This window comes from Penicillium oxalicum, chromosome IV, assembly GCF_001723175.1.
Source record: "Penicillium oxalicum strain HP7-1 chromosome IV, whole genome shotgun sequence".
In the NCBI taxonomy this organism is placed as follows: Eukaryota; Fungi; Ascomycota; class Eurotiomycetes; order Eurotiales; family Aspergillaceae; genus Penicillium; species Penicillium oxalicum.
In genome coordinates, this window is record NC_064653.1 from 3794346 (window position 1) to 3815955 (window position 21610).

General features: G+C 51.4%; 3 protein-coding genes across 3 annotated transcripts; 2 read left to right on the top strand and 1 right to left on the bottom strand.

Annotated features, from left to right (window-relative positions):
* Window positions 1-47: 47 nt before the first annotated feature.
* Window positions 48-12426, top strand: POX_d06059 (uncharacterized protein; the record flags this gene model as incomplete). The annotated part of the gene is made up of 6 exons (XM_050114888.1): window positions 48-95; window positions 179-901; window positions 972-7893; window positions 7948-8031; window positions 8099-12259; window positions 12332-12426. 6 exons carry the CDS (start codon window positions 48-50, stop codon window positions 12424-12426), a joined length of 12033 nt encoding a protein of 4010 aa, XP_049969839.1.
* Window positions 12427-13667: 1241 nt separating this feature from the next.
* Window positions 13668-14952, top strand: POX_d06060 (Ribose-phosphate pyrophosphokinase 2; the record flags this gene model as incomplete). Its single annotated transcript, XM_050114889.1, has 4 exons — window positions 13668-13741; window positions 13851-13969; window positions 14089-14461; window positions 14526-14952. 4 exons carry the CDS (start codon window positions 13668-13670, stop codon window positions 14950-14952), a joined length of 993 nt encoding a protein of 330 aa, XP_049969840.1.
* A 2433-nt stretch (window positions 14953-17385) lies between these two features.
* Window positions 17386-18641, bottom strand: POX_d06061 (40S ribosomal protein S6-B; the record flags this gene model as incomplete). The annotated part of the gene is made up of 6 exons (XM_050114890.1): window positions 17386-17482; window positions 17574-17892; window positions 17966-18064; window positions 18163-18183; window positions 18264-18336; window positions 18537-18641. The coding sequence occupies 6 exons, from the start codon at window positions 18639-18641 to the stop codon at window positions 17386-17388; spliced, it is 714 nt and encodes a 237-aa protein (XP_049969841.1).
* Window positions 18642-21610: the final 2969 nt, after the last annotated feature.

Sequence of the window (21610 nt, forward strand, 5' to 3'; positions counted from 1 at the left end):
GGAACTGTGTCACCTCCTCATGTTTGGCAGATTGCCTGATCAGAACCATGGGGAGAATTAAGAAGGTGGCAAGCCAGAAGCATGAGGCTACCATAGTAAGTTTCTGTTTGCAAATTGACTGACTGGCTCATTGGATATTGTCTCTAACTAAAAATTTTTCTTCTTCGTCACTGTACAGTCTCCATATCTCAAGGAGTTTATCAACCGCGCAACAAGTTGTCCCATTGCAGAGCTTCCTACGCACCTGAGCCAGTTTCCACGACTCTGGCCTTTCCCACGTGGTGATCTGTATCACTGGATCAATGTACTGGATCGCTTTGATGAGATTCTCGCCTTGGTGGTCGACAAGTATTTCCTAAACATTGGTCCGCAAACAAAGCCATTTGGACGAAGTGTTTTGGAAGATGCATATGCCGCCGACTCGCCCAATACCCCGAACGAAGGAGTGGATCGGAAACTGGATGATTTGCAGTACGGACCCGATGGAGATCGGCAGCTCGTTGAGGCCATCTTAGATTTCTCGCGCCTGCTTCTCGAGAAATGCGGTAATCGCAGCCTTTACAGCAGTAGCGAGCGTCTGGGCGATCTACTCAACACCACTTCTCTGTCTCTGCTCCAATCGACATTGCGCTTGTCCCTTTGTCTCGCTCAACGGTACCATTCTCGACAGCGTGGAACGCACCAGCAAAGTCTGCTGACAAGCCATTACAATATTGACTTGGAGAAGTTGCAGAAAATTGCCGCGCCGTTCACACGTCCGTCTGCCACAAGCAAGACTCCATTCGCGGCTTCTCCCGCCATTTCTGGCAAAGGAACTGAGAGTGTCGTGCAGACAAAGTTTAATGCCAATGATTTTGCCTCGCTGGTCCGGGACGAAGATGGCTGGGAAGAGTGGGGACATGTTCGCGTTCTTTACTATCCATCTGGAAGTTCTGAGCAGACTCGGACAACTTCTGAGTTCGGCCAAACAGACTCGACTCCCACGACTCACGCACCTACCACACCCACTCCTCTTCGGCGCAGCGCAACGCATCCCACCCCGTCTGAGCCGTGGATCCAACGCAGAAGATTCACCGGCGATAACACCCGGTACCGCTGTGAAGCCCGATGAACCCTCCCGCACCAGCAAAGTTCTGGAACTCCCGCTGTCGAAGCTATCCTCAAGTAAGATTGAGGATGTTCTCGCGGCCAATCTCCCTCATTTGCCACTGGAATCAAAGTACGAGCTTCTGCACAAGGTTCGCGTGGCCCAGGCTTTGCCCAAGTCGCGTGCAGCCCGTGAACAGATCCTTGCTATTCGGATATTGGCTGTAACGAATTTGGCCTATGTCCACACTGAATCCACATTCCAACAAAAGGTTCTCCAATATGACATGGAGCAATCGAAACGCCTGCAGCTGACCTATCAGCTTGCCGAAATTGTTCACCTGGGCGCGAGTGGTGATCTAGTGGTCTCCAGAACGGCCCAGGCGTTGGCTCTCCAGGCGCTAGATGCGCTTGCCAAACACAAAGCACGTGCCAACGATGTTTGTGCTGCTCTTAGTGTTAACGTCAACCACGGCGTCCTTATGTTCTTGACCCGCAAGGTTGTCAACGAGCTGGCAGCCGAGGAGGACAACACCAATGATTCATATCATGACGAGTGGCGGGATGCACTACTTGCGCTCCTGCGGACCCTCCCAAGCTCAAGCTCTCGCACTCCGGAGACGCTCGTAGCTGCAGGCCTCATCCCCATGTTCGTGGATATCCTCAATCTTCGAACTGAGAAGGCCCGCCGCGTCTACTCCCGAGTCATGGAGTTTCTCGACACATTTGTTCACGCCGTACGGGATGCATTGGGTACACTGACCACGGCCAAGGGATTTGACGCCATTTCTGACTTGATTGACTACGAGACAAAGACCGCCTTTGAGAAAGTCTCTCGTGGGGATGGTTTCCCATCTATTTACAAGAATCCGTCGATTGATTACCAAATTCCCTACTTCCAACAGCAAACTCTGCGATGGATGTTCCGCTTCGTAAACCATATTATGCAGCATAATGGTGGAGGCTTTGACCGTGTGTTGCGAAACCTTATTGATTCTCCTCAGCTGCTTACATCCCTGCGCTTGGTCTTTGAGAACGCCCGGATTTTCGGGTCACACGTCTGGAGCAACGCGGTCAACATTCTGAGTAGCTTTATTCATAACGAGCCAACGAGTTACGCAGTTATCGCCGAAGCTGGTCTCAGTCGGAGCCTTCTCAGCGCTGTCATGGGCCGTGAGCTCCAGGCCAAGGAGAAGCCGCCAGTGGTAGAGCCCCAGGACGAAGCCATACAGGAAGGGGAGACATCTGCAGAGGCGCCTCCTGCTGTGCCCACCACTCCCGTCGACGAAAAGAAAAAGGGTCGTGAATACGTTCTTGCCAGGAGCAAGGATTCCCCCCTCGCTCCAGGGATCATCGCAGCTGCTGACGCTCTCGCTTGTATACCCTCGGCCTTTGGTGCTATCTGCCTGAATTCGTCGGGGCTGGACCTCTTTCAATCTTCCGATGCGCTTGAGAGTTTCTTTGAAATTTTCGAGAACCCTGAACATGTCAAATGTTTGAAGGACGATCCCAACTTGGTCCGTTCTTTGGGTACCACTTTTGATGAACTTGTTCGCCATCATCCCGCGCTAAAGAACTCGATCATGACCGCTGTGCTTGTTATGGTCGCCCGTATCAATCTGCTCGCCAGAGTCAAAGCCTGGGAAATGGGACTGGGTGCAAGGCTCTGGCAAGAAGATGCAAATGGTCAAGTGGTCCTTTCTGGAGACCTAACTTCTCTCTTCAGAGAGATCGGCACTCGCGGTGATGGTTCTATGGACGACATGCGCGCTGTTGGTGTGCCTGAATTGAACGCACAGTCTCTGCCGAATGGAGGAAGTATCGTACTTGGGGATGTCAGGTCTCTGTTGCCGTCGCCTCAATCGGATTTCGAACCAAAGGATCAAGACGAGCATGGTCTCACCGTCACGGACTATCTTTTCCCTGCAATTCGATTCCTCGGCGCGTTCTTTGAGAATCAGCCGAATTGCTCTGCCTTCATTCTCGCCGGAGGGGCTGAGTTCGTTCTTGACTACGCTACCATTCAGAGTTTGTCTTTCGACTTCCACAACACCGACGCTAATCAAGAGCTTACTGTGCTTGTGCATATGCTCGCTGAAACGAAGCCGCATCTTATCATTCCATCGCTGCTGCACCGTGCCCAGTCGGTGATTAACAATCTTGACGCCTTCTGGACCGCTCCCAAAGAGTCTGGGTTCTTTACACCCCTCATCAAGCCCACCGACTCCAAGGCCCCTGCACCAGAGTCAACGCCTGCTGTCAACCATGGCACCTTTTTTGTTAAGCACATGAATGCCATCCTAATTCTCACCGACTTGCTTCGCGAGATCTATGCTATGCCTCTGTACCAGACACGTTCGGCGAGCCAGCCCTATCCCTTCAGCCAGGTTGTCCTTGCTGACATGTACGCTTCGCTTGTGACCTCGCTTGGAAACCTCCATGCTGCCTGCGTTTGGGAAGAAATCATGCTCGAGAAAAACATCCCCGAGAAATGGCTGCAGGCTATCAAGAATACCAATGAAAAGCCTGGCTCAACTCCCGGGACTGGGTCTGCGCAAACTGCACCTGCACAGGCTCGTCCCAGTGCGGATGCGCAGGCGACTGGTCCGAATACAGCCGAAGCAGTTCAATCCACTTCCACAGATGAGCTCGAAAGTGAAGAGAGCAAGGCGGCGACAGAACGGAGCGCAGCTTTCAAGAACGTGCAGACCCTGCGTTATCTTCTCAGCTCATTGCCGACGTCGATTACTGGCTTCTTTCACAACCTCGGGCTCGGCCTCATCACACGCAAACGAATGGAGAATAGCCATACCGCTAAGCAGAACGCCAACCTGGTGGCCGACGCAATCGCAGACGCCGTGCTTCGTGAGCTCCAGTTTGGCCCCGCTAACTCCGGTGACAGCCCTCGACATCGCTTTGCGTACCTCATTGTGATCTTGTCCTCGTTCTCTCATCTTCTTTACGAAGTTACCAGTGATCGCCCTGCAAACAACTATCTTACCCTTGTTCTCCTTGCTTTCAAGCGCAACAATGGTCTGAGAGTCTTGAAGGAGATTTGTGATGTATTCATGCGTGAGGTGAAGGCACTCGAGCCACTTCAGAAGCAGGCAGAGAAAACCGACAAGGACACATCTGATCGGTTAACTTCCGCCTATGGCGGAATCAAAATAATCCTGGCCTTGTTCTCGGAGCTCGCCTCTGGCAAGAGCATCATGGACTCCAACCAGACACAAGCGCTTTCCAGCCATCACGACCGCGATCGTGAACGCCATGATCACTTCCAAGCTGGGCAATTCATTGTTGATTTGCGTATGGAAATTCTCCCAATGGCCCAAGAGATGTGGAACTCGGAGTTCGCCACCCAGTCTTCTAGCCAGATTGTGAAGTGTCTGATTGACATTCTGCGGTCGTCGCTCGATGGGGAGCACGAAGCGGGAGCCGCGCATAAATCTGACGTCCCCCCCGCGGTGCCGGAGGCAGTGAAGAAGCCGTTCGTCATAAACAAGGAAAGACTCGCAATTCTAACTGGAAAAGGGTTTGAGGACTCTGAACTGAATCATGAGGCCCTGTATCGATGCAATAACAACGCCAATTACGCCGAGGAGTATTGCAATGCGCGTAACTTCCTCCGGCCTCCGCCACGGGCTCCTCCTGCTGTTGATGAAATTCAGACTGGGCCGCCCGAAGTAGCCTCTGGTGGCGATGCCAGTGAAGATGGCGGTCTCGGGGAGGCTACTCCGCTCGATCGCGGCATATTGGAGCAAGGAGGGCTGGCCATGCTTCTCGCTCAGGCAGGTCGTGGGCTGCATGATAGTCCCAGCGAGGGTGAGCCTGGTGCCATGCGTGATGGCCTAGCTCGTGCAATTTCAAATGTCTTGAATGACGAAGTTGGCATGCTTCGCGGTGAAGACGGGCCTCTGTTCCTGACCGAAAGAGAGCGCGAGCGTCAGCGTCAGCGCCGCCGCGGCCAAGCAAGCGCCGGGTCTGCCGAGGAAACAACGCCGAGAACCGGACAAACTCAGAGAGAGACCCAGCAGGATGAGCATGTTCAACGGCGCCAGCTCATCACCATCGAGGACTTGAATGCCGAAAGGGAAAAAGTTCGGGCCAACCTTATTGAGCGGTCCCTGGATATCTTGAACGATCATCACGATGTCTCTTTCGAGCTTGCCGACTTGATAAACTCTGCAATCAAGAACCATGCCGATCCTGACAGCTTCCGACGGGATGTTGGTGAAACGTTGGTTCAGTCGCTCGTTTCTCTTCAAATGGAAAATTTCCAGACCGCTGGAAAAAAGGTAGCTGCTTATGCCCACATTCTTGCCCTGGTGCTCCAAGATTCCAAAATGTACGCCGCGACCTTGGAAGAACTCAAGGATTGCTTCACGACGTTCCTCGGCTTTATCAAACTTCCTCCAGCGGAGAAATCAGCCCCGGAGTCATTCCCCTGGATTGGCCACGTCCTGCTCATTTTGGAGAAGTTACTCTCTGATGATTGCCAGCCACCACAGATCACTTGGTCTCCGCCCACCATGGAGGATCCGCATGGTGGCACAAGTGGGCCTGCTCATCTTGAGGAGCCGCTTGTCTCCCTTGATCAGCGGACGCAGCTCTTTGAGGCGATTGTGGAGATGCTGCCCCGCATTGGCAAGGATGACAGCCTTGCGCTCTCTGTGTGTCGAATTCTGGTCATCTTGACCCGTCATCGCAGCATTGCGGTGCGCTTTGCGCCTAAGCGAAACCTCCAGCGCCTGTTCCTGATGGTTAAGCAGCTGGCTAACGCCACTACTGAAAAGCTTCAAAGTGCCTTCATGTTGATTCTGAGACATATTGTCGAGGACGAAGCCACCATCCGGCATATCATGACTGCGGAGATTGTTGGGAATTTCGAGAGTAAACCTTCCCGCCAGATTGACGCGGCAGGCTACGTGCGTCAGATGTACCATCTCGTCATCAGAAACCCAGAAATCTTTGTCGAGGTTTCCAATGAGAAGCTGCGCCTGGTTCGCTATGACGCCGGTCATCGCACACAGGCTCTTGCCCTGAAGGAAGATCGGAATGCTCGGCAGGCTCAAGAGGCCAACACCAAGATAGCTGAGCCACCTGCTGGCGAAGCGACGACTGGAACAGAAGACAAAGACAAGGTTACAGAGATGAAGCCGCCGGTCGTGGAGCATCCCGATGGTGTCATCCACTATCTCCTCTCTGAGCTCCTCTCATATAAGGATGTCGACGATAAGGAGCCGCCAACTGCTGAGTCCTCTGAGACTCCCGCCCAGGATCAAACCGAGCCTCAGACCGATGTTGAAATGTCCATGGACGAGCCAACCCCATCAGTCACTAGCAGTGCTGACGCTCCTGCCGCTCGCACCACAAAGAAGGGGGAGAAGCCATCCTTTGACGCGGAGCATCACCCTATTTACATTTACCGGTGCTTCCTTCTCCAGTGCCTGACCGAGCTGCTGGGCTCCTATACCCGTGCCAAGGTGGAGTTCATTAACTTCTCGCGCAAGGCCGACCCACTGGCCAGCACACCTTCGAAGCCTCGATCCGGAATTCTAAACTACATGCTCAATGCCTTGGTCCCTCTTGGCACGATGGAGCACGACGAATCATTGGCTTTCAAGAAGCGCAGTATGACCTCCAGCTGGACCATGCAGGCCCTAGTGGCGCTTTGCACAAAGACCTACGAGACGCCTGGCTCAAGGCGCCGCAATGAGCCGAAACCGACCGAGGAGGATGAGTCGGAGGTGGCTTTTGTTCGGCGATTCGTCTTGGAACACGCCTTGCGGTCCTTCAAAGAAGCAAACGCGTCAACTGAACCACTTGACGTGAAATACTCGAAACTCATGTCCTTGGCGGATCTCTTTGACAAGATGCTCAGTGGTTACTCGTTCTCACAGGATGCCGGCTTCCCGAATTCGGCGAGACAGATCGCGAAGGCCATGTTCGAGAAACATTTCATTCCCGCCTTGACCGCCTCTGTCGCCGAGATAGACCTCAATTTCCCATCTTCAAAGCGAGTTATTAAGTATATTTTGCGGCCGATCAACAAGCTGACACAGACTGCGGTCATGCTCAGCGACAACGGGGAAATAACTGCATCTACATCAGGCGAGGAAGATGATGAAATCTCTTCGGCAACCTCAGTATCTGACATGGAAGATGAGCGGGAAGAAACTCCCGATCTTTTCCGCCATTCGACACTCGGCATGCTTGAGCCTCGTCATGAGGAGGAGACTACCTCAGAGGAGTCCGAGGGTGAGGACGACGAGATGGATTACGATGAGTACGATGACGAGATGGACTACGACGAGGAGGGCCCAGAAGATGATGGCGAAGTAGTCAGCGATGAAGAAGACGACGTGGATGGTGTCGGTCCCATTGAAGGCCTTCCTGGAGATGCGGTCGAAGTCATTATCGATGATGAAGATGACGAAGATGATGACGAAGACGACGAGGACGACGAAGATTTGGATGATGACTCCGATATGGAGGAAGATGACGACGACATCTACGCCGGTGAGATAACAGGCGATCGTGACAACGAGAGCCTGCATGACGGCGACGAGGATGAATGGGAAAGCGAGGACATCACGGAAGACGAAGAAGAGACGGAGATGATGAATCAGTTCCAGGATGAGCTGGCTGATATGCGTCAAGCAAATCGTTCCAACGACGCGCAGAGTCGCATCGATGAAATCTTCCGTGCGCTCAACCAAGCCACAGGTGAGGACGATCTTCATGATCATGGTCTCGGCGGTGATCTTCACGATGAGATTCTCGACGATATGGACGAGGATGGTGGTATGTACCTGTCAGCCTGCCACCGGTTTTCGAGTTTACTAACAGCAACTTTAGAAGAAGATGAGATGGACGAGCTTGAGGATGAAGCTGATGACTACGACGAGTACGATATGGAAGGGTCTGAGGGTGACATGGATGGTAAGAAGCCATTGGTGTTTTGACGATGGCAACGCTGATCTTGAGCTAATATATCCTGTTCTATCAGAGGAGCACCACGTTATGGACCCTTGGGGCTGGGACGGTGAAGAAATTGCGCCAGCCCGCCATCACCACCATCGCATGCGAGGTGGCCCGCCATCTGCTTGGGCTCCCGTCACCGAAATTATGCCTGGCCGCCATGGAGGTCTCGTTCCTATCCAACCCTTCCAACGTGTCCACAGAACTCAAGCGGCCGGTCGTGGGAACGATGATGGAACTAATCCGTTGCTCCTTCGAAATGACCGTGGCACTGATGCGAACGCACAATTCAGAGGTCCGGGAGCTGATATGTTTGCCGACTGGGCCCAACTTGAAGGCGGCGGTAGTCGTTTTGTTCAGTTGGACAGCCCGATGAGCTTTATGAACGCTATCATGGCTGCCATTGGCGGCGGCCCACAAACACCCGGGCTTGGTGTTATCACCCGTCCTGACGGCATTCACGTTCACGTTGACCGTCGCTCCATTCTCCCTAATCGCCTCAACGACCTGTTTACCAATGCTCAGCAACAGACCTCGCAATCTCGCCGTAATGATCCTTTCAACGCTGTCAAGTTCAACTTGTCCACCACCCGCCATCGCTGGCAGGAAGAGGCGCGCATTCTCTTTAGTGGATCCTACCCGGAGAAGTCCATGCGTGTCATCAACTCCTTGCTCAAGGTCATGGTTCCTCCCGCCATTGAGGAAGAAAAATTGCGTCGCAAACATCTGGAGGAAGAGAGAAAACGTATCGAACAGGAAAGGGCAGAGAAAGAACGCCTGGAGCAGGCCGCCCGCGAAGAAGAGGAGCGAGAGCGGGTGCGCAAGGAGGAAGAGGAAAAAGCACGTCTTCAGGCCGAGAGAGAACAGCAGGAAGCAGAGCGCGAAGTTTCTGGAAATGTTGAGCCTATGGAGGACATTCAGCAGACAACTGCTACCCAAGCTGCTGCTGCCGCTACTGCTGCGCAACCTGAACCAGCTTCTACCGAACCGGCTCGACGTGTTCACACGACAATCAGGGGTCGGCAGCTTGATATCACTGGGCTTGAAATTGATCCAGAGTATCTCGAGGCACTGCCTGAGGAGCTTAGGGAGGAGGTCATCATGCAGCAACTTGCCGAGCAGCGATCGCAAGCTGCTGCCGCTGGTGAAGAGCCGACCGAGATAAACCAAGAGTTCCTTGAAGCTCTGCCGGCCGAGATCCGAGAAGAATTGCTTCAGCAAGAAGCGGCTGATCGTCGTCGACGAGAACGTGATACAGCTCGCCGGCAGGCGACCACCAGCGGTAATGCTCCGCGCGCGGAAGACATGGATGCCGCCAGTTTCCTTGCCACGCTCGATCCATCTTTGCGCCAAGCTGTCCTAGCTGACCAACCAGAGGATGTTCTTGCAAGCTTGGGCCCTGAATACATTTCCGAGGCCCGGGCCTTAGGTGGCCGTCGCATCGCGCAGTTTGGCGATATCACAGCCACTGGAGTTGACCATCGCCCTCGAGGTGAGGCAGCTGCAGACTTGGAAGCCAAAAAGAATCAGAGACGTCCTGTTGTTCAGATGCTTGATAAGGCTGGTGTCGCCACCCTTCTCCGGCTGATGTTCATGCCTCTTCAAGGAAATGCACGCCACTTGCTCAATGACATTCTTCACAATGTTTGCGAGAACCGTCAGAACAGAAGCGAAGTGATCAGCCTTATTTTGACCGTCCTCCAAGACGGCAGTGTCGACTCTTCTGCGATTGAGCGAAGTTTCTCACATCTGTCTCTTCGTGCCAAGGCCCCCGGTACTCAAAAGACACCTCAGTCTGTCAAGCGCAACATGGCATTCCAGCCAGCTTCGAGTATTAGCAGCGAAGTCACCCCGATCATGGTGGTCCAGCAATGTCTGTCCACTCTATCGTTCCTCTCCCAGTTCAACCCTCACATCCCCTGGTTCTTCTTGACCGAGCATGATTCTGCATCTTCTCTCAAGCTAAAGGGTCTGCGCAAGGGTAAGGGCAAGGAGAATCGAGCTAATAAATTTGCCCTCAATGCTTTGCTGTCCCTGCTTGACCGCAAGTTGATCATGGACAGTCCTAATTGTATGGAACAATTGTCCAACTTGCTCGGCACGATTACACAGCCACTCACAGTCCTCCTTCGCCGCGAAAAGGAGAAGCACGAGGACCAAGACAAGGGGAAGAAACCCGAGGGTGCGCCGGTCACTGAGGAGACAGCTGCCCAGCCAAGTACTGAATCTGGCACTGACACTACCATGACCGACGCTCCTCTTCCAACCGTGGAGAATGCCGAGGATCAGGGTACCACTGCGGACGTGGAGGCAACCAAGGACGAAAGCAAGACTGAAGGAGAGCAACCGAGTGACGAAAAGCGCAAACGTCGTTCGATCGAACCCCCTGTGGTGCCTGATCACAACTTCCGTCTGGTTGTGCACATTCTCGCGGCTCGGGAGTGCAATGGCAAAACTTTCCGTGATACATTGTCCACAATCAACAACCTCTCGGTTATTCCAGGAGCTCGTGATGTGATTGGCGAAGAGCTTGTTGCTCAAGCACAGACGCTGAGCGATACAATCCTAGCGGACCTCGGTGAACTGCTCACCCATATCCATCAGGCCAAGACTGGCACTGATATGCAGGGTCTTGCCCTAGCTAAGTTCTCGCCAGCCAGCTCTGATCAAGCGAAATTGCTCCGTGTTCTCACAGCACTCGACTATCTCTTCGACCCTTCTCGAGCCGACAGGTCCAAAGTTCCTGAACCTGAATCAGCACCCAAGGAGGATGTACTCAAGAGACTTTACGAAAGTGCTACTTTCGGCCCTCTGTGGACAAAGCTGAGCGACTGTCTAACAGTCATTCGCCAGAAGGAGAACATGCTGAACGTGGCTACCATCCTTCTTCCGCTGATTGAAGCGCTGATGGTTGTCTGCAAGAACACGACATTGAAGGATCAACCACTATCTCGCGGCAGCCGTGAGCTGTCTGTCCACAGTGCTTCCGCAGAGGGCGGATTAAGCATGGAAAACCTCTTCTTCAAGTTCACTGAGGAGCACCGCAAGATCCTCAACGAGCTCGTCCGTCAGAACCCTCGACTGATGAGCGGCACTTTCTCGCTGCTGGTGAAGAACCCGAAGGTGCTCGAGTTCGACAACAAGCGCAACTACTTCACCCGTCGCGTTCACGCCCGTGGTGCTGAGCCCCGCCACTCTCATGCCCCACTTCAGCTGTCTGTCCGCCGAGACCAAGTCTTCCTTGACTCCTTCAAGTCTTTATACTTCAAGTCGGCAGATGAGCTCAAGTATGGCAAGCTGAACGTCCGCTTCCATGGCGAAGAGGGCGTGGACGCCGGTGGTGTGACCCGTGAGTGGTTCCAAGTGTTGGCTCGTGGCATGTTCAACCCCAACTATGCGCTCTTCATCCCTGTTGCTGCCGACCGCACAACCTTCCACCCCAACCGTCTCAGTGGAGTCAATTCTGAGCATTTGATGTTCTTCAAGTTCATTGGACGGATTATTGGTAAAGCTCTGTATGAGGGCCGCGTCCTTGACTGCCACTTCTCTCGTGCCGTGTACAAGTGTATCCTTGGCCGCACTGTTTCTATTAAGGATATGGAGACGCTGGATCTTGACTACTACAAGTCTCTTCTTTGGATGTTGGAAAATGATATAACCGACATCATTACCGAAACCTTTGCTATCGAGACGGATGCGTTTGGTGAGAAGCAGGTCATTGACTTGATTCCAGACGGCCGAAACATTCCGGTTACCCAGGAGAACAAGGAAGAATACATTCAGCGTGTGGTGGAGTACAGGCTAGTTGTGTCCGTTCGGGAGCAGCTGGACAATTTCTTGAAGGGCTTCCACGAGATCATTCCTCCCGATTTGATCTCGATCTTCAATGAGCAAGAGCTGGAGCTCCTCATCTCTGGTCTGCCAGAAATTGACGTGGACGAGTGGAAGAACAACACGGAGTACCACAACTACTCGGCCTCCTCGCCGCAAATCCAGTGGTTCTGGCGTGCTGTGCGTTCCTTTGACAAGGAAGAGCGTGCCAAACTGCTTCAATTTGTCACTGGCACGTCCAAGGTCCCCCTCAACGGCTTCAAGGAGCTTGAGGGTATGAATGGTGTGAGCAAATTCAACATTCATCGCGACTATGGCAATAAGGATCGCCTTCCCAGCGCGCACACGTGCTTCAACCGTAAGTGAACCCGACCTTCTCGTGTTTCTTTTCCTTTCTCACCTTCTGAAACTAACTCATTCTTTGTGACAGAGCTTGATCTTCCTGAGTACGAAAGCTATGAAGATCTCCGCCAGCGCCTTTACACCGCGATGACAGCTGGTAGCGAGTATTTCGGGTTCGCATAAACGAGGCTAACTCTTCGTGCTTAATATCGGCGCAAGCATTGGATGGCGTTTTCCCAGGGCGTTTTCTCGCAGGAAGTCAAAATGATTGAAAGAGTTCGAAACCTGATGGGGCAGATGATTGAGGATTACGGGCAGTTGGTCGAAGTGCAGGTCGACTGGCTGTTCGAGTCTGAACTTTGGTTTCCCCGTCATTTCTTTTACTGTATGTACTTAGATTGCTGCATGTTTTTCCGGAGTGGAATATCCATGATTCTTTCTTTATTTTAATGTCCAGATTTCCTCAGTCGTATGTCCATTCGAGAGATAGAAGTATCAGCTGTAATGTTCTGTAGATTGATTTATGCAGTCTATTGAGCTTGTTGCTATGGTCTGTTGGTAGGCGAGCAGCGAATCCGTGCTGGAGTGAACTAGTCGTCAAAGGTTGTTACCTCGAACTTTGCTACAAGCCACCATATCTCGAACTTGCAAACGACAGAGGTTCTGTCCCTTTAGCAAAATATTCTGATTTCAGAGTTACTGCCAATTCGTGGTAGTGTGGGATTATAAAATGCTGATTCAATTAGTATATAGCGAGTGTCTCCGCAAACACGTGCGTTGACCGAATGCAGTACCAGACGAGGAACCTTTTTAAGGTTACATCTTACAAATGTGTATGCTACTCCTACTCAATCCTGCCTGTATTACGCAAGCAAGATATCACTGATGGAAAATGCTTGAGCTGGCAGAAGATGAATTTTGTGCTCAAAGTTAAAGCCAGACAGTAAATTGTTGTGGATACCTCTGGGAAAATCATTCAATATCTTCTGCTTTCGGTGTACTTCCATTAGTCTTGATTGTATATCGGGTCCGTCCACTAATTCTATGTGGTAGTCTCAAAATGCGATTGGTAGTGGTCAAGAAATACCTATGAGTAGCTCTCTGGATTGAATTATGTCCTGGATTGTGAGGAGTAGAAGTGATTTATGATTTAATACTACAGAAAAATGTGAGTCATTATCATTCAAATATGACTGTCATCATGCCATTGGATGGACTGACTTGGCTGACGGGACGAGGTACTAAGCTACAAGCACATGCCAATGACGGATGGCGGTTGGAAGGCGGTGAGAAGTCACGGGACAAGAAAAAAAACGCGGGGCGCTGTGGCAGATGCGGGATCGATTTTTTTTTAGAAAGCGATCAGCTACAATTTACCTCACTTCCACCTGCCCTGTGAAAATCGCTGACGTTGAACGATCATCATGTCCTCAGCCAATTCAATTAAGTTGCTGACTGGCAACAGCCATCCTGAGCTGGCTCAGCTTGTGGCTGACCGGTAAGTCTTCATACGCCTTGACCGACACACCTGCTTGCTTCTCCTCCCCCCCGCAGAGCGCGGGCCGCTGCTAGGATTGCGCACAGCCAAGTCACTTGCTCTGACTCAGTAAAGCTAACATTGAAGGCGTCGACAGTCTCGGAATTGAGCTGACCAAGATCATGGTCTTGCAATACTCTAACCAAGAGACCAGCGTCACGATCGGAGAGAGTGTTCGGGATGAAGATGGTACGCTACTTTTCTGAATCTCCGTTTTCGGGTCCGATCATGGAAAGATCGCATAGATTCCAAGGATCCCGGATGAAGGGGATGAGATCGTGCTGATGGATTCCTCTTGAATCATGCAGTCTTCATTCTGCAATCAACACGGCCCAATGACATCAACGATGGTCTTATGGAGCTCCTCATCATGATCAATGCCTGCAAGACTGCCTCGGCCCGGCGAATCACTGCCGTTATCCCCAATTTCCCATACGCTCGCCAGGATAAGAAGGACAAGAGCCGCGCGCCCATTACGGCTAAACTCATGGCCAACATGCTACAGACCGCTGGCTGCAACCATGTCATTACCATGGATCTGCACGCTAGTCAGATCCAGGGCTTTTTCAACGTGCCCGTTGACAATCTGTACGCTGAGCCTAGCATGCTTAAGTGGATCCGCGAGAACCTTGATGTCAGCAACTGTGTCATTGTCAGCCCCGATGCTGGTGGCGCTAAGCGGTAAGTGTATTCCTGCCTTGAATGAGCAGGATGGACTATCTAATCTGGTTTCGCTGTGTTCTAGTGCGACTGCCATCGCTGATCGTCTCGACTTGCAATTCGCTTTGATCCACAAGGAGCGTGCGCGACCCAACGAGGTCTCTCGCATGGTCCTCGTCGGTAACGTCAAGGACAAGATCGCCATCATTGTCGACGACATGGCTGATACCTGCGGAACTCTCGTCAAGGCTGCTGACACTGTGATGCAGCACGGTGCCAAGGAGGTCAACGCCATCGTTGTTCATGGTATTCTCTCTGGCAAGGCCATCGAGAACCTGAACGGCAGCCGCTTGAACCGCCTTGTGGTGACTAACACCGTCCCCCATGCCGAGAAGAAGGAGCAGTGCGACAAGATTGAGACTATTGACATCTCGCCGACGCTGGCGGAGGCCTGCCGTCGTACTCACAACGGCGAGTCAGTAAGCTTCCTCTTCTCGCACGCAGTCGCGTAAGATGTATTCATTATCTCCATTTTCTTGCCCGCTTTGCGATGGGGCATCCATAACAAACCATTTTTCTTCAGCCTGGGCTCGGTCATTCTGGATAGCTCTGATGTTTCACGCTTTCTGATTCGTTTCGGAGAAGACAAGCCCCCATTTTTGCGGGAGCCAAACTCAAAATGAGTGTCATGACTTTTTTCTTTTTGCCATTTTCCTTTATTTTGTTTCTTCCTGGGGGTCATCATTCTGCGGGAGTTAAGTTATTTGTTTTTTTTTTCTCTGGATTCGATAGAGTAAGGGTCGAGGCCAAAAGTACATCTTTAGCTAGTGAGGCTGTGCTTGAGATTTCTTTCTGCTCGCATCGTCTGAATTTTTTGTTTTTTTTTTCTTGATTCTTCTTCCAATTCTCTCCATTTGAGAATGTGTTTATCATTTTGCATTCTGGACTGGTGAATTTGACAGAAATAAAATCATGGTGGGATCCTTTGATATTCTGTCCTAGAAGTTTATACAACGCCCGTAGATCCATATGCAATTAATAATTGGACACGGTGAAGGAGCCTCTTAATTCATAGAACCGATGGAAGCTTCTTGTACGTATATGTGCAACTCATACGTAGAGCCGAGACTTACTAGACAGATCGTCCCGTCCCGTCTGGGTTGAAACGGAACGTCTGTGATTTAAGGTTCCATTTTCATAGATCGCTTCAATGGTACCCTGAGACCAAAATTCATATATCTCTACCTCTGGCATCACTCTCGATATAAAATATCCGCGGATCACGTCGAGTCGCCGACCATGACTCGACCGCATGCGCAACCAAGACTCCTTGCCATAAGCAGGTTTCATGCAAGTGTCATTGAAGTCAAACCGCCGCGCAAACCCGATTAGATAAGTCCTAGTCTCACACGAATCCCTGCAATATGTACCTTTCATGTTTGTCCCCCTCATTGACCTACCCTAGCCTGTTTTTGGGTCCGACTGGATGGACGGCGGACGGTGCCGAGTCTCGGTGTCTGAACAATGTATCTATACTAATTCTGTGTGTGTGTGTGTGTGTGTGGATAAGTCTAAAATGAGATTTTATTCACAAACTACTTATTGACGAATCCAAAAAAGAAAGAAAAACCACAAACAACAAATCGTTGCTTCAGGGCCCCAAGCTCAGTCAAAATAATAATCGCCTCTCTTCTGCAAGACAAATGTCTTAACTACTCATTTCAAATGGTGAGATATTATATATATGGGCTGTTTGATTTTATTGCTGCTCATTTCATCTCCCAATAAGGCTAGAATTTTAATCGTGACGGGTGTTTTGCAAGATGGAGGCAGGGGGAAACGTAAGACAAACGAGGTATATGGATGTTAGAAGTTAGGTTAGATCCAAGAGTCGGGTCGGAGACCTACGAGAGACTTCAGCTATTTCAGGGAATGATGAGATTATTGGAGTCTCGACTTTTGGAATGGGTATGGGGGTTAACCTACCTATGTAGGGTAGTCAGTTTGTCAAGTATGTGCATCTGAAGAAATTGATTGAGCCTACCTATGGGGGTTGAAAGGCTCTGTGCTCTGCGCTCTGTGTTTATACTACCCGATTTGATATGATAGATAGCCTCCGGTTATCCTGTCTCATATTTTCTCCGCCTGTACCTACTATCTGAAGTGCCTTTTTTTTGTGTGATTACGTTGTACAGACTACGGAGCCAATTAAATGAGTCTTGGAGCGAGCGTGGCTTTAAATGGCGATGAAAAAAAATGAGGTTCTGGTAGTGTACTCGGTACGGGTAATGTGGTTTTATAGGTATCTACACAGTTTATTCTGGTGCCGCGTTTGGTGTCAAAAGGTGCTTCCGTCATTAACACAAAAGGTCCGTGCTACTTCAGAATTTTTGGGGTTGAACGTAGTCAAATTTACTGCGTCAAGGTGAGCATAAAGTGTTCAGCTTGATAGCTCAACACCAAGTCTTCCGAGGGAAGAAGACTCATTCAAGATTGGTAGGGGTGGGAAACAAGGTCATATTCCAACGCCGTCCAGTCCGAAGTGACTTTGCTCTACACTACGCCAAGGGCCAAAAACATGAGAACGAGAACCAAAAAAAAGAAATGAAATTTGCATGCACTCCATTGAGAAAAAAAAGGGTTGTCAAAAGGTAGGTTCAACACAGCATGCACATGCGCGCCGATGTGCGTATCATGAGCACACCTGGGGAAAGGGGTGGTCCACCAATTCCCCCCTTCTGGGCGTTTTTCTGTGAGCCTCACCCCCCTTTGTCTTTTCTCCGTTTTTTTATAAGACATATTTTCCACCGTCTGCTGGGTAATTGATGAAACCCTCCTTCCCGGTTGAGGAAGGCCCAGAAAACGTGAAGCTCCCTCTTTTCTCCCTTTGCCTTGCCATTAAACCCCCGTCCCGCAGAAATGAATCATGATAACGCGGAGGAGATTTACTTCCGCATGGAAGAAGCACGACGCTTGCGGAGCTCATCGCGCTTGGCCTTCTCCTCGTGGACACGGTTGGCGAGGAGCTTGGCGTAGTCGTTACTAGAATAGAAGATGGAGGGTTAGAACGTGATCAGAATCAGAGCCAGTTTGAAAAGACTGGACCACGGTTCTGTTCGAGGTGGAAACTTACGCAGCCTCACGGGCAGCCTCAGCGCGGCGGCGCTTGATGGCAACCTGGTGGCGCTTGCGCTGCAGGCGCTGGGGAGTGACCAGGCGCTGGATCTTGGGGGCCTTGGTGTACTCGGGCTTGCCCTCCTTGGCGACAGTGCGGCGGACAACGAACTTGCGGACATCGTCATCCTTGGACAGAGCGAAGAAGCGACGGATCTTGGTAGCACGCTTGGGGCCGAGGCGCTTGGGAACGACGGTGTCGGTCAGACCGGGGAGCTCGTTCTCACCCTGCTTGACGATGGAGAGAGCGAGGACGGACAGGTCGAGACCGGTGATGGCTGGAATTGAGAAGTGTCAATCAAATGGACGGTTCGACTAGGGAGGCGAAAGTTTTTCGAAGGGCAGACATACCACCACGGACAGACTTGCGCTTGCGCTCACCGCTGCGGCGGGGGCGGTAGCAGCTGTGGCCGTCGGCGAGGAGCAGACGGGTACGGACGGGGAGGAGAACTAGAAATTGTCAATGAGTACATGGCGTTGGACAGGTTGATGGGCGTTTGCGGTTGGGTTTCTCGTTTCGCCAGACGAGCCCGTTGTTCGAGACGTACCACCCTGCTTCATGGGGAAACCTGCCAAATGAATTCCGTCAGTCACTGTTCTAATATTTCCGCGAAATCGCTGCTCTGAGAAGCAGAGAGGTCAATCATACCCTGCTTGTCGTTACCACCGGTAATCTTGAACAGGTAACCCTTGAACTCATCGCCGAGAGAGTCGCCGGCAACCTAATCGAAAAAAAAACCAATCAGCCCAACCGTTCTCTGCAATTGCATGTCTTCGTTTTTATGTGTTGCAGGCTCGAGGAGAGAGAAATGAAATGTATGCGGGATATGGTCGACAAGTGTTTTCTTTCTTTCTTCAAAACGTGGAGGATATGTGCGTGTGTGCGTGCTTGACAAAATTCGGGGAGATTGGGGATGCTGACTTCGGTGCCCATGCGCTTCTCCATGAAGGGGCGGAGCTTGCGCTCATCTTCGATCTCGATGATCTTTTGCGACCCATTGGCCGGGTAGGAGATGTTGAGCTTCATCTTGACGGAGGTTGCGCGGTCAAGACGGTAGCGCGGAAGTTGTCGACGGGTGAGGTTGAAGGGTACGGCTTTGTGGATTTTTCGGATTGCTGAGGGTTGGTGTAGCGAGTGTGTGTGTGGCTGACTCAGCGGGGACTAACCGAGTTGGGACGGGACCTTAGTCAGTGTCGCTAACCCCATCATGTGACCTGGGGTACCTGGCCAGAATCACCTGATTGATGTTTGCTGATCACGGGCCACTGAGCCTATTTTCGATTTCGGCCTGAGGCACATAAAACATGTTCTACTTCGGCTTGTGGAGTTCTACACGATCACCGGCGCCCAAAGCCCAGGTGTGGCGCATCGCCCTATTGTCTGCACTCAATCCCTTCTGACTAGGACTTGATCTTTTAACCAAGTTGTGCCACACACTTCAATTCTTATACTCGTCCGAAGGATTGATTTCCCTTCGTCTTCGAAAGAAGCGGCAGGAGAGAGGCTCGACTTGAATGGTCGGTTGCGTGACCTTACTGGAGGAGAGCCTGGGTCGTTTGCTGCGCCTCCAGCATGGCAGGTTCGCTTGACCAGCATGTTGTGTGTTGAGCTGAATGGGACCATCCTACTACCTGGGACGCTCAAATCAAAAGGTAGAGGGTATATGATCACCCAGTCTTTTTTTTGTGTTGGGTACCACTCGATATTTCCTCCCTCAACATGCTGTTGTACGTCAGAAAGCCACCCTAGCATCATCGTACATCACAGCTGGGTCTCACAGCTCGTCAGGTCGGGGAATACCCCTCGACTTCAAGCCTGACATGAACGGCTTCTACTAGGCTTTGAAATCGAATGACCACGAGTGCAAGTGCTCGTGGTCATTCGATTTCAGTGAAGCTCAAATGATAATTGATATGACCTAACAGGTGTATTTGAAGGACAGGGCCTCAGTGCCTTGGTTCATGTCTTGATGGCTTCGGTTCGACGGAGTGCCTCTTACCTGGCCTAAACACATCAATTCAGAATCAAGACGGATCGAGCCAATAGATTCGTACCGCTCTTCCAACACTGAGTCACCCAGCAAATCAGGGCACCTTCTGTCTCGCTTCTCACCAAACCTCTTCGAGTCCCAAATCATTGGCATGTCTTGGCATTGCGTAGCTCCGCCAGGTTTCAGCTGTACATTCGTACAGTTGTCTGCTTTGGGAGTAGCATGCGCATGACCACTCGGTACAATTGCAGGGCCAGATGAGTTAGGATGCTCATTCCCGACTCCTGAAATTGTGGTGATTAGTCGGGCCTACTACCGCCGTCGTGATCTGCGGATACACGTCGAGCCTTACTGTCCATGGACCCATTTGTGCACCTCTCATCCGAGACACAACCATCTATCTTCTGCCGAACTCATTAGACCTCATCCCCGATACTTAAAATTGGATGGAGCCATTCATGATGAGAGTTGCCACTGTTAGCCCAGTAGATCCATAGTCAGGTGGTGCTGGCGTCATCAAATCGTTGTACTCCCCGGCAGGGCTCTGTGATTGGACGTGCTTCAAGGATAAGAAAACATCCGCGGCTAGATAGATTGAGAGGTGCCGGAAGAAAGCAACGTACCTATATCATCCATACACCAGGATCTGCAGCTGAACCTTCCCTTGCGAGAAGAAGAAACTCTCTGCCCGCGGCCGTGCGGGCAAGGTTGATATATCCTACAGCCTCTGTTCTTCATCCCCATTGGTGATCTTTGGCTCTTCCTCGGGACGCACGATTCGCGGCTCCACTTGTGTTTCCTTGCGCTGGATCCGTCACGGACACATACATCTCGCGAGTATACATGGAGAGGACGCATGTTGACATTGCTGTTGCATGAGCGATGCGACCAAAGTCCGCCCGTCAAAGGTTGTGGTTGTTCATTGAGCGTATGCATGATGGCCAGATCAAGGGGCTTGTGGTGTGTGTACACGAGATTAATTAAACAAAGTTGTCAAACTAGCCGGTCTGTCAGACTGGCACGACCATTAACCCCTGAAGAGAGTGTTGGAGTCGAAATGCTCGTCTCGAGTTCCGTGTGTTTCACACGAAAGCGTTGTCATCACGCGATAGCCTTCCCAGAACCGGGCGGACCCGCCGGGCCACGCGGCCGACGCCTCAAAGGCTTGACCTCGAGATGATGATGAGTACACAATCCCTCGGGTTCATTCGCATGCTCATCTACCGAGTTCGAGTTTTGTTGCAATGGGCACATTGCTGGCCTGGTAATTCAGCATGCTGCTGATCGTACAAGTTTCTGCGGAACCACGAAGGATGAATATGATCTATTTGAGGATTTTCAGGAACTAGTAATCTATTTAGAACACTTGCTGCTCGATAGCCTCTCTAGTGGGAACCCTCTCACCGTTCCATCCATATCGTCAACATCTCATTTTGACTTTTTCGCCGCGCCCCCCCCCCCGGCCATTTCCATCCGCCAACCCTACGGAGTAAAGGTGGCCTATCATCGAAAATCGTTAGGATCGCTAGGATCGCAGATAAAAATCCACGGGAGTCACCCATTTTGAATTTTCTCTTTTCTTTGGAGTTTTTGGAATTCCAATTCCTGCTTTTCCTTTGACGTGGAGTGGACCACCGACCAAGTCAAGAACCAGCCATAATTCACTACCGGCTCGACCGGATACTTTTTCATTTAGTGAAATACCCACGAGATCGAGTCTCCGCGAGTCTCTCCTCTCCATTCCACTCGATTCATCCCTCTTTCTCCCTCCATCCTATCGCCAACAGGATTCTGGCACTCGGACGCTTTTCGGGATTCAGAGAACCATCTCCCATATGCCAGTGAAGGAATGGAGACTTAGCAAAAGTTCCACTCAACCCATCTAGTCGCCTCTTGCTTCCCCCCTTTCCCCTGCTTTATTCTTTCGAGAAGCTCTCCGTACCGCATCGCCGGAAACGCTCGCGTTGCCAAGCATCCCGCCGTGCTCCCCGAGAATCCCCACATC